We start from the raw sequence: 13177 nt of genomic DNA, 5'->3' as shown, positions 1-13177 counted from the left end.
GAAGGGAGAGAAACATCAACGATGAGAAAGAATCATCAATTGGCTGCCTCATGTACACCCTACACTGGGGATCGAGCCCGCAACCTGGGCATGTGCCCTGACTGGGAATCGAACCATGACCTCCTGGTTCATAGGTCGACGCTCAACCACTGAGCCAAGCTGGCCGGGCTATCCTTCCAGTTTGATAGAAAATTGGCCCTATCGTTAGAAGGTAACATATATAAAACTTCTCTTTTGTGCAGAGAAGATCTTTAATACACATAACAATTTCAATAAGGTGTCTGTCTGTCCCCCATGTACTCAGAATCTCGGTCTTCATACAGGGAAAGATGCAAAGGAAATAACGGAGATATTTGGGTTTCCTTTACTGTTCTGGGTTCCGGGGGCCACATATGACTTTACCCACAGATAACATGGGTAGTAAATAGTGACAGGGTAGTTGGGAAAAAATGTCAAAAAACATAGTTCCAGAGAAGTGAGAAAAGGAACCCGTGTAAAGATGTTTTAAAAAGTAGAAGAATTTTTAAAGCAAAGAAGAACAGGAATTGCATGTAAATACTAGAGATGAGGATAAACCAGAGAAAGTTCTCCCAAATATAGGCAGCACAGGAAGAAAAATGTCTCCAAGAGCAGTGGACCTGGAAGAGAAGTGGGTGGGTTGAGAGGAAGGCAGAGCATGGAAACAGAGCAGGGAAACAGCGGTGTGTAGTCCAGCTCACAGTGAGGAAATGAACATCAGCCTCTCGGCTGCTTCTCATCAGCCTGCACCCTGCATAGAAGCTTCTGCTCATTCAGTAGTTCATTCATTGATGGAGCCTCTTCCCATCCTCTGGCACTATGAGTAACAGCACCCACTGGAGAAGCAAGGCCAGGAGGGAGAGGGAGCAAAGACATGAATGAAAGTATGTTTTCTCAATGGGGACACGGTTTGCTACCCACACTTCTATGAAAATCAGGCAGAGAAACTAAATTCAGGTTCATACAATGTAGGGCTGGACCTGTTCAGGCAGCAATAAGCGGAGGATGCTCATGAATACTGATAGCCACACACAATAAAGGCAGGACACGAATTTAAATGACAGGCAGGCCACATCAAATGAAAAAGAAATGCATCTACACTAATCTACACCAATAAAAGAGAAACATGCAAATTGACCATCACTCCGCTACGCCCACCAGCCAATCAGAGCGAGTATGCAAATTAACCCAACAAAGATGGAAGTTAATTTGCATAAGCAGATGCAGAGTGAAGACTGAAGACAGCATAGAAGGAAGATGGGTAAGCAGAAAGCGGGGCAGTGGTGGCAGCGGGAGGGAAAGCACGGGGCAGCAGCAGTGGCGGCAGTGGCTGCAGGAGGGAAAGTGCGGGGGGGGGGGGGTGGCCGGCAGCGGGGGGGAGGAAAAGTGCTGGGCGGTGGCAGATGGAGGGAAAGTGTGGGGTGGGGGGCAGCGGCGGCGGGAGGGAAGGGAAAGCACAGGGCAGCGGGGGCGGGAGGGTAAGTGCGGGGGGCAGAGGGAGGGCGGTGGTGGTGGCAGTGGCGGCGGGAGGGAAGCCCACAGGAAGCCCTGTTCTTGCAGGAATCTTCCTGCAATGGGCCTCTAGTGTAAATAATAGAGATGGGAACAAATTGAGGTAACTTTCCAAATATACGCTGGCATATGGCCAGTTTGGAAACCTCCAGATTCAGTTAAAAACTATAAGAATCTCCCTTTTAACCAGCTGGGCAAATTCCTCACTTAAATATATATTATCATGTAATTCAGAGTATCTTAGTGATTAGAAAGGTCAAAAGAGATAGGGCAACTTTGCAATGACTTTATTTAATCACTAAAATCTACACTAATAAAAGAGAAACATGCAAAGTGACCATCACTCTGTTACACCCACCAGCCAATCAGAGCGAGGATGCAAATTAACCCAACGAAGATGGCGGTTAATTTGCATAAGCAGATGTGGAGTGAAGACTGAAGACAGCATAGAAGGAAGAAGGAGGGAAAGCAGGGCAGTGGTGGCAGTGGGAGGGAAAGCACGGGGCAGCAGCAGTGGCGGCAGCAGCTGCGGGAGGGAAAGTGCAGGGGGCGGTGGCGGCAGCGGGGGGGGGGGGGGGGAGGGGGGAGGGGAGGAAAAGCGCTGGGCAGCAGCAGCAGGAGGGAAAGCGTGGGGTGGGGGGCAGCGGCGGCGGGAGGGAAGCCCGCCTGGGCGGGCTTCGCTCAGGCCTCAGGAAGCCCTGTTCTTTTTTTTTTTTTTTTTTTTTTTAAATATATTTTATTGATATTTTACAGAGAGGAAGGGACAGGGATAGAGAGCTAGAAACATCAATGAGAGAGAAACATCGATCAGCTGCCTCCTGCACACCACCCACTGGGGATGTGCCCGCAACCAAGGTACATGCCCTTGACCGGAATCGAACCCGGGACCCTTCAGTCTGCAGGCTGACGCTCTATCCACTGAGCCAAACCGGTTTCGGCAGGAAGCCCTGTTCTTGCAGGAAACTTCCTGCAACAGGCCTCTAGTTTAATATATTAGCATAAGTATAGTTATGTGCATTTTATTTTATTTTATTTTTATAGCAACCTGCCCCACAAAATTTTTCCAGTTGTATTATTCTTACCTCACTAACTTGAACACAACTCCATAGACATTAACAAACTGTAGAAGAGAAATCCAATTTTTAGGTGGAAAACAGAAAACAAGGAAAGGAGAATTCCCTAGTAAAATCTTCTACGGAAAATTCCTTTAAACAAATATTTTTTTCTCTGATGACTGCCCTTTGTAAAGTCATTCCGAGTGATATTTAAAAATACAAACAATTTAAAAATGCTATGTTAGGATAGAAAGCCTATTCTCTGTTCTCTCCCTGTCCCCTCCCCCTTGCTCCCCACCCCCAGGCTGAATTAATTTTCTTTGAAGTACAAAGATCCTGGGAACAGCTAAAGCAAGTGGACATGGGATAAATCAGACAGACAACACTGACTGATGTTCCAAGGCTCCTGCTTCACCAGGTACTCATCTACTGGGTTGCTGAGGTATGGAGACAAGTTCCAGTCCTGCACAGGACCGAGGCACATCTGTGAATAAGCTGGGTTGCAAATGGTTCACCCATACAAGCAGTTCATTTTCTGAAATAAGTCAGAATAAGCTCAATGTCATCCTAATATGCTGTTGTCTTTGCTTTGTGGTCTAACAGAATCAGATGGCTTAAAAAGGAACTTACTAGTATAGTTCTAATTCTTTAAAAAAATTTTCATTTGTTGGGAGTTCTTAAAAAACTGGCATTTGAGTAACAATAATTCTTAGGTGACATATTAGCCTACTGAAGTTTAAGAGAAAAGTAACATTAACCAAAATATAATTGATCCACTGGCCTGGTTACTGAGCAAATCATGGCTCTGACCCTGAGAGAAGCTTCTGGAGCTCTCCTAAGTTTTAGAAGACTGGCTTTGAGAAATCCAAGGTTGCAGGGACAAATAAGTGTAGTAAATGTTTCATGATATAGCTCCCTTTTGGAGATTCACAATGTATGTTAGAATAGTAAAGGCTCTGAGAAGTCCTGCAATACCAAAAACTGTTTAACTTTATAACCCAGTGTGTTTCCCTTACTTAATGGGCTATACACCATCTTTATGATTGTTATAAATGGTACTAGAATGTTTCCATCTACATTCTCTTGAACTCTTAAGATTTTTGAACTTGATCATTCTGGCTCCATTTAGGACACCAGCTTCATGCCATGATCCATGGCTCCACTGACTTCAACCATCTTCTCTAGGAAGGTCCTCTTCTGACCTAATTGCTATCTTGCTCATCAATACCTCCAACTGGAGGACTTTCTTTGGCCTGGTCCCTAACAGGTCCCAGCTCATATGTTCCCATTTCTAAGAAGGAATACTTTTCCTTTACCCCACAAAATTATGTACTGCCCTGGATATTTATTTAATTGTGATGTAACTGAATTTCCTACTCGCCCTGGCCAGTGTGGCTCAGTTGGTTAGAGTGTTGCTCATGCACTGAAGGGTCACAGTTTCAAATCCTGGTCAGGGCACATACCAATTGATGTCTCTCTCTCACACTGATGTTTCTCTCTCTCCCTTCTTCTCCCTCTAGAATCAATGAGAAAAAAGTTACTTCCTACTCTCCTAACCCCGCATCACAACCCCTGGTTTCATGATCCCAAAGAAGAAACACTTAGGGACCTTTATTCTCTTAGCTGACAGAGTCGCTGAGATGGAACAATTGACCTCTAATTTCCTTCTAGACAAGACTAAGCTTAGAATTCTGGTGTAATAATGTATCTTCCCTGGACTTGTACCTATTTTCTAGTTTTGTAATTTCCTAGTTAGTTAATAACCCTTGGCGGGATCTCAGCAGAAGAAAAAGAGGGCTGGAGAGAAATGGTCAGCAGTACCCATCAACTCTTTCAATTATCAGGGAAGCTGATGAGGCCAAGATTGCAAGTCTAGGACAGCTAGCTGCTTTCAGAATAATACCTCAATTGATTGCCACTCTTGGGAAAATAACCTGAGTTCATCTAGGGCAGTGGTCGGCAAACTGCGGCTTGCGAGCCACATGCGGCTCTTTGGCCCTTTGAGTGTGGCTCTTCCACAAAATACCACGGCCTGGGCGAGTCTATTTTGAAGAAGTGGCGTTAGAAGAAGTTTAAGTTTAAAAAATTTGGCTTTCAAAAGAAATTTCAATCGTACTGTTGATATTTGGCTCTGTTGACTAATGAGTTTGCCGACCACTGATCTAGGGTGACTGATGGCCCATCCCCAGCTGTGAGCAGCCCTGACTCTTCCAGGCTCAATAAAACCAACCCTGAATGGCCCCATCTTTCATCATGGCTCAATACTGTTTGAGGTTCTCATTCAAGAGTTATTTCCTTAGAAGGGGTCAATGGGGGAAAAAATGGGTTACCTGTAATACTTTCAACAATAAAGATTAATTTTTTAAAAACAGTCATTTCCTTCTTCCTGGTCTATTACAATTCACTTTTTCTACCTCTTTTAACTAAATAATTTAAATGCTGGGTAACACTGGACAACCCACATCTACCTTTGCTCCCTGAGTAACGGCCAGCTATTCTAACAGAAAGGGCTTCCCATGTGTCATCACCTCTCCTGCAAATTCTTATTAAAAGAGGTTTTGGTGGGCCCTGGTCAAGTAGCTCAGGTAGTTTGAATGTCATTCCTATATGCCAAGATTGCAGGTTCAATCCCTGTCAGGGCACATACAAGAATCAACTCATGGGTGTATAGATAAGTGGAACAAATTGATGTTTCTCTCTCCCCCCCGCCTCTCTAAAAATCAATCAATAAAAAATTTTAAAAAGAAAATAAAGTGGTGGGAGAAAGGCAACTGAATTGCTTTTTTAAAAAAAGATGTTTTGGTGGAATAGGATGGTCATAACAGCAATATATATATTATATTATATTCTAGGTTACTCCTATCGACTTACTATAGCTTAAGTTGTCAAATTCTTACAAATGAGAAGAAAATCCGTTTCTTCCCCCTCCATTGTTACCGAGGCTGAATCGATGCTGCTGAGCCATGTCCATGCTCCAGCGCTGCCTTTTTTTAGCCCGAGAAAAACAAAGTCAGCTGCTCTGGAAGGCAGCCAGGCTCCTGGGACACCTTCCTTTGTGACTTTTCAAACTTCAGAAGGACCAGCAGGTTCTGAAGGATTCTTAGATGGCCTGTCCTCTGGAGAACTGTCGTTGTGTAGTTCTTTGTTTATTGTATAATTAAGATTTTTTTCCTACAACCAAGCTAAAGATATATTTTTCCATTTCCTGGGCAAATCACATTTCCACATAATCCTAGACACATGCAGTCACTCACCATGATGAAAAAGCTTGAACGTCTTTATAACTGTGATCATGTGGAAACCCTAGATGATGACCCTAAATAGAAAGTTCTTGTGGCTGGATTTTGTCACAAATGAGGGCAGCATGAGGTCTCAGTAGTAGGCTGGAGAGTCAGATATAAGACCGAGGGGAGCCTAGGAATAGACAACATTGCTCTGGGCTAATCCTATGAAAAGAGACACCATTCTGGCTTCCCTGAGGGAGGGGTAGGGTTTGGTGACCCAAATTGGAAGTCTGACATCAGGGAAGTTGTGCTTTGGGGCACAGACAGGAAATATAAAGCTTGAAATGACATCAAGAAGAGCTATTTAGGATTAAAGGTTCAGGGGATAAAGAGCCCAGTGAAAAAGCATTTAAAACAGGAAAAAAGATGAAGACAATGGAAAGCATCTGCTGTAAATCCTAGGGGGCAGACCCTATGGACACAGCTGAGCCAGAGTCACTGGGAAGGAGTGCACCTGCAGGCAGAGAGAGAAGCCTAGACTCCCCAGCCACTGGAATGAGAAAGAAAGCTGTCCTATATTTGGAATAGAAAACAAAAGTGGATTAGTTGCTTCCCTGTGGAGAATGAGATGTGGACCTTGACCTGACATTCAGAGCTGCACTGTCCTGGCCTCCATGTGTCCAGGTGGCCAGGATCCAGTGACATCACTTAGCCACTGGGCCTGGAATGAGCATGGTATATAAGAATTGTGGGCCCACTCTCAAATTCATGTTGAAGCCCAACCCCCAATGTGATGATATTTGGAGATGGGGCCTATGGGAGGTGATGAGGTTTAGATGAGGTCATGAGAGTGGGGCCCTCATGATGGGATTAGTGCCCTTACAACAATAGAACAGGAAGCTTGCTTTTTCTCTCTCTGCCGTGTAAGGACACAGCAAGAAGGTGGCTTTCAGCAAATCAGGAAGAGGGACATCACCAGGAACTGAAGCAGCCAATACCTTGATTTTGAACTTCCAGCCTCCAGAATGTGAGAAATACATGTCTGTTGTTTAAACCACCCAGTTTGTGGTATTTTGTTATGCGTCTCAAGCAGACTAAGACCGCACCCCCCCCCCCGGCCCCCCTGTCAAAGGCCTGTACCTGGGTTGCAGGTTCAATCCCCGGCGGCTCTGGTCAGGATTTTTGTGGGAGACAACTAATCAATGTGTCTCTCTCACATTGATGTCTCTCTCTCTCCTTCCCTCCCTCTCTTTCACTCTTTCAAAAAAAAATAAATGGAAAAAATATCTTCAGGGTAGGATTAACAAAAAAACCCACAAAAGTCCAAAAACTCAACTCCATCACAGTTCAGTTAACCATTTTCTTGTTATGACAGTCTGACCTGTTGGCCACAGGGGAAATGATACATAGAAAATACCACAACACAATGTGTTATAAGGTCCTTTTTAAAAAAAATGGAAATAATGACTCTAGAGGCCTTTAGAATAAGAAGAAATTAAATGGTTTTTATCAAGCCACTGAGACTGTCCAATCCAGAGCCCTGAGTAAAATAGTTTGAATGTATGTCTTTCTAGTTTCAAGGTTCTCCTGTAAGGGATAAGGCCACCACCTTTAGGTATAAACCCTACCTTCCATTGATAACAAGGTATAAACCCTACCTTCCATGTTTCTAGAAACTGTTCTTCTGTTATAGTGAACTATCACAAGTAGAGCAGCCAAGCTATTTAAAAATGCAAACAAAGTTAATTATGCAAAGTAACTCTCAAGGCATTTAAAATTAACATTCATATTCTGGAACAAATGAGAACAGTCAGGTTCTTGCATTATATATAACTATGTAATAGCCAACATTTAAATATTTCTGCTGAACTATTCCTCTATATTTTTATTAAATTGGTAAGATGAGAAATACAAGGGCAGTCCCAATTAATCTACTGATTATATGCTGAATATTTCAAAATGATTAAATAAAACTTACTGTGTATTCTGGTTCCAGATGTTCATTTGGAAGAAAGGGGGGGGGGGGGGGGAGAGAGAAAAAAATGGTGATTTAGACCACTCTTATATGCAATAGAAAACCACAGAACTAACATATATACTAGTGCATTATAATTACTAAAAATGTGGTAAAGAAACCTTCCAAAAATTAAACTTTTATAAACATTAAATGCTTCCATGTTTGTTCTTAAAATTCTTTCATATGGTACTTTGGTGGTTGGTCTGATAAGGACTGTAAGACAATTCAATTAGCCTACGGGTTTGTGGCTAATTAAAAACCAAAGAGTTGGCATTATAAAAGCAAAATTAAAGACTAATAATTCCAGTAGAGCAATTCATTAACCACACAGGAAATCTTTTAAGTGGAAAGGCAGCTTTCAGAACCAATAAGAAGAGCTTGTTATGATGATATTCAAGTGGGATCTGGAATTTTCATGTGTTTGAGGGCAGGAACTAAACCTTCTAAATTTTCTGGCCACAGTTTCTAGTTCAGTATCAGCATAGATATGATCTATGCTGTAGTTTAGGACAGAGAGACCCGACAGACTCTTTTACATAAGTGATAGCCAAGGTGTTCTTTGGGGGGTGGAATAGGGGATGCTGTAAAACAAACAAGTCAAAATAAACCACACCCCAAAATTACTTGAGAAATCATTTAAGAAGGAAAGTGAAATGGCTTAGCTTAACACCCCCACCTCCTTCTAGGAAAAGTGAAGACTTTAAAGGACGGTAAGAGTCTCCCACAAGTCTCTGCTGGGATAACACACCTGAAATCAGTGAAATCTGACCATGTTATGTTTAGTGCTACATGTAACATACTGGCTGCACAAAGGACTTACCTGTAATTGTGTAGGGATAATAGTTCCAAGCCTTCTCTGTAACATAAAATATTTTGGGAACAACAGCTCTGGCCCAACTAGGCAGTTTGCTAAGAGGAAAGAAAGAGAAAAAAAAAGAAAAGACCATCAGAGTCTGTCCAGTGCCTTGCTATGCTACCCTGTCTTTCTGGATGAACTGACTGCTAGAGAGCAGAGGAGTCCTGAGGCAGCCCCTTTCTCCGCAGCCACCCTTCCCATCCCTCTGGTCCTTCCCTCAGTTTACGGTTTTCGGTGCATATTCACATGCTCCTCAAATGTGTGAAGGCAGAAGGTTACAGCCCAGTGTGGGGACCTCATAGGCCTGGAAGCCTGTCCTCTTAGATCTGATTTACAAAGACATGGGAATTCAGTGGCTGGGAGATGTTATGTTTAAAGTGTTTGGCCAGCATTGTCTTTGTCTACTAGGAGTGATAGGGTGGGAGAAGTAGTATGAAGGTATGTTTAAACGAGAATATGGGGGAGGGGAAAGGGACAAATGTCAGAGCCAGATGTCAGCTTAACAATCCAAATGAGCCATGTTTTTTGAAAGTGGACTAAAGCAACAGAGAGTAGAACTTCAGAGATGTGAAGAGAAACATAATATAACCCCTTCATGACTATAGGGTTGACTGTGTCTCCCCTCAAAGACGTATCCACATCCTAACCTGTGAATTTAACCTTATTTGAAAATAGAGTTTTTGCAAGGCAAAGTCTCCCTAGGTTTGAGAAGGCCATGTGAAGACGGAGGCGGAGACTGAATGGAGGGATGCAGCTACAAGCCAAGGACTGCCGCATATACCCCAAGTCAGAAGAGAGGCAGGGAATAGATTCTCCCTCAGAGCCATCAGAAGGAACCAGCCCTGCTGATCCCTGGGTTTTAGACTTCTGGCTTCTAGAACAGTGAGAGGATACATTTGTATTGTTTCTGGCCACCCAGTTTTGGCAATTTGCTGCTGCAGCCTTACAAAACAAATATGACAGAGTGGTGCCTCTGGAGCAGGGACCCAGGCAGGCATGTACAGAAATCAGATCCTTTAAACAAAGAAAACCCAAGCGCACAGGTCCCAACACCTTTTGTAAACCAAGGGCTAATTAAGTTTTGTTTCCCTTCAGAGGCAAATTCCACAGCAAAGGACAGGCCTAGAGAATTCCTTAAATATTATATTTAAATATACAGTATTATATATTCCTTAAATATGCCTGCACAATTTTATTTCCCCTCAACAGTACACCCTGGGGTTTTCTGTCTTTCCTATTCTGGTGCCTACAGCGAGGTGTCTGGGATGCCAATGTCTAGCAGTACATCAGACCAGTAAGATGATGCAGACGCACAGCTCCTCAGGGCTGCATGTTGGCAATAAAGAACACCACGAGGCAGTTTTAAATTCCAAGCTGATATAGCTAGGAAACGGAGGGAGGGAATCACGCTTCTAGAATCCCAAATCCCTAATCCCTCCTGGACATGGAATTTAATGACAACCAGGGCCAGTAAAATACTGTGTACCTTGTACGTCTTCTCAAATTGTTTCTCCTGTTTCTGACAGTATCCAGGACCTGCTCTTTAAAAAACAAATATGTATTTTCAATGGTTGGCTGGTTGGATCTAACCCAAAGCTCTGGGCCATTTCTCGGGGTTAAAACAAAGGGGAGATGAAAGCTCCCCTGAGCCAGGTGAGTGCGACGAAGCCCACTGCTTCAGGTGGGCCGTGGGGAGAGAGCCGAAGCAGCTTCAGAATTCACATAATCATCCTTCTTGCTGCTCTAAAGCAGAACACCTCACTCCTATAAAATCATCTCTGCGGTAACTGCTCATTTACCTTACACTCACACCGCTCAAAAGGAAGGCTGCTTCCCGACAGGCGTTTTTATAGCTTCTGCCTGTGATTTATTCTTTCAGTCCTTGAAGTGGGAGCACAACTAGGGTCGATGTCCCGTGTGGGTCATAAGCAAAACTTCCCCTGGCTGCCTCCTCTTTGCCCCCAATTCCAGAGTGATATGGCAATGAGTAGTGTAGGGAGGGTGGGTTCTACTCACAGGCAAGAGGATTGAAGAGTGTCCCCAAAGTAGGGGAGGCATTGTTTAACTTAGACAAAGCACCTATGACTCCCTACCAGCACTGGGGCCCCCTATCCACTGTCTTCCTTGGGGCCGGTGTTCCATCTACACTGTACCCCTCCCCAGATCCATTAGGCTCCTCAGGCATGCCCCTCTGAGACCCAAGTCCCCTCCCTCCACAATTCATTCCTGTGTCATTTAATAAGCCTCCCAGCATAAGCACATTCCCAAGCAGCAATCATTTTCTGGAAGGAACATGAAAGACACTGGCGATTTTCCATTCACATGGAAATTGTTCCCATTTGTAAATGGTCAGGACTCTAGAGTCTAGGATCCTTATTTTAGCTGATTCATTCACCAGCTCTTGCAGGATACACAGCCCTATAGTCAATTACCTTTTCCAATGAGACACCCTAAAAAACACAATCCTTCAGCCAAGATGGTTGGTATGATTTTATGCGACTGTTCTAATTAGTGTGGGAGGGAGGCCCTTCTGGTGCGAGTCATTTACCGGGCCAGGCAGTTTAAATATTTTTAAGCCCATGAACAGACCTTCTCTCAGACCCCAATTTCCCCAGAGCACATCATTATTCAAATCATTCTGGTCTGAGAAAGTAAAATTTAGTTTTCCCGCAGTAATGATTTATCAGGGCTGCAAGCAAAAATGGAATTAAATTAGTCCCCAGTGTTGCTGTCACTTTCACGATGTATCCTGTCACACCGCCTACAGTTCTAAGGAGACGTCTGTCATTCAAGCGCACTACTAAGTGTCAAACAAGAACCTCTCTTCCCAGAAAGGCGGCATGGTTCCAAGCATGTCCTCCTGGTCCGCTGGCTAGGACCGAAGCTCCCATGGCACCTCTCATCATGACCCAGGTTTAGAGACACTGAGGGAAGAGATATGTGTTTGTCCCTAAAGCCTTTACCATAATGCAAAGTGTGCTGCTGTGAAATGATACCAAGTTTCCCAAAGGCCTTTGTGAAAGACAGACTTCAAAATGTTTGGTTTCTTACTTTGAAACTTTAGTATGATGTAGAACATATCAGTGACACAGCTGGGTGGCCAACTCTTCCCAGTTTGCATGGACTGCCCTGGTTTTAGCGCTGGAAGTCCCAAAGGCTAAATTCCTCAGTCCTGGGCAAACCGGGATGGCTGATAGGTCATCCTAAAGCAGTAATTCTCAATGGCAGGTGGGGGTTGGGATTTTGCAGCCCCCATTCCCGCCCGCCTGGGGGGACATTTGGCAAAGTCTGGAAACATTTTTGGTGATCACGACTGGGAGGGGTGGGTGGCAGGATGCTGCTGCTGTCTAGAGGCCCAGAATGCTGCCCAATATCCTACAATGCACAGAACAGTGCCCACAACAAAGAACTATCTGGCCCCAATATGAACAGTGCCAAGACTGAGAACCCAGCCTGGACCTAAGTGAATACAGTCACTGCAGCCTTCATACATTCTCCAGGTTTCCCTGGATCACAACTGATCCGAGAAGAAGGCCCCATAATGCAGTCGTAATCCAAACACTCAGGTAAAGAGTGTTTACCTCCTTCGTAAAGAATTTATGAACTGAAACATAAATATGCCCCTCCATTAGAAGCTTCTGGTACTTTATAATCCAGATTATCATCGTGTTTCTTCATGACATATAATCTCACTTCACAATTAATATGCATTGGGGAATATTACTGGGCCCCAGGAGGTACTAAACATCATTAGGTCAAATGTGATCTAAATGGAGTCTAATTCTAATTTTCTCAACAGGGACCAGATTTACAATGGTCTTAAACTGGAAATTTTGGACGTCAACATTCCCAGCAGAAAGACAGGTTTCCTGTGTTTATGAAACAGTGCTTTGCTCAGGATGTTCCCTAGCAGAGCGCACCTGAAGAACCATTAGTGCTGACTGCAGCTCACTTAAACAACTTTAAAAGGACTTATCTGCTGCCCTGGCTGGATGTCTCAATGGTTGAGCATCAACCCATGAACCAGGAGGTCATGGTTCGATTCCCAGTGCCTGGATTCGATCCCCAGTAGGGGCGTGTAGGAGGCAGCTGGTTGATGATTTTTTAAAAAATATATATTTTATTGATTTTTTACAGAGAGGAAGGGAGAGGGATAGAGAGTTAGAAACATCGATGAGAGAGAAACATCGATCAGCTGCCTCCTGCACACCCCTCACCGGGGACATGCCCGCAACCAAGGTACATGCCCCTGACCGGAATCGAACCTGGGACCTTTCAGTCCGCAGGCCGACGCTCTATCCACTGATCCAAACCTGTCTCGGCTGGTTGATGATTTTCTCTCATCATTGATGTTGTTATCTCTCTCTCCCTCTCCCTTTCTTTCCCTGGAATCAATAAGAACACATTTAAAAAAATAGAAGGACTTAGTTGCCTTCATGTCCTCCTTTCCCACTGGTCCATTTGACAATTTTTGTCTTTTTTTTTTTTTTTTATA

The 13177-nt window shown here is 43.9% G+C and overlaps 1 protein-coding gene across 3 annotated transcripts in view; it reads right to left on the bottom strand.

The window, feature by feature from the left end:
* PITPNC1 (phosphatidylinositol transfer protein cytoplasmic 1) overlaps positions 1 to 13177 on the bottom strand; it is a 219987-nt gene that overhangs the window by 86966 nt on the left and 119844 nt on the right. For 2 of the 3 annotated variants that reach the window (XM_080681342.1, XM_080681343.1), the window contains exon 3: positions 8636 to 8735. In XM_080681342.1, the coding sequence (XP_080537468.1) occupies positions 8636 to 8735 (100 nt within the window). The remainder of the gene's footprint in view (positions 1 to 8635; positions 8736 to 13177) is intronic. The other variant, XM_080681341.1, reaches the window with a different exon arrangement.

Source organism: Plecotus auritus (assembly GCF_963455305.1).
Source record: "Plecotus auritus genome assembly, chromosome: 7".
NCBI classification, from domain to species: Eukaryota; Metazoa; Chordata; class Mammalia; order Chiroptera; family Vespertilionidae; genus Plecotus; species Plecotus auritus.
This window is presented reverse-complemented; position numbering and strand designations above follow the sequence as displayed.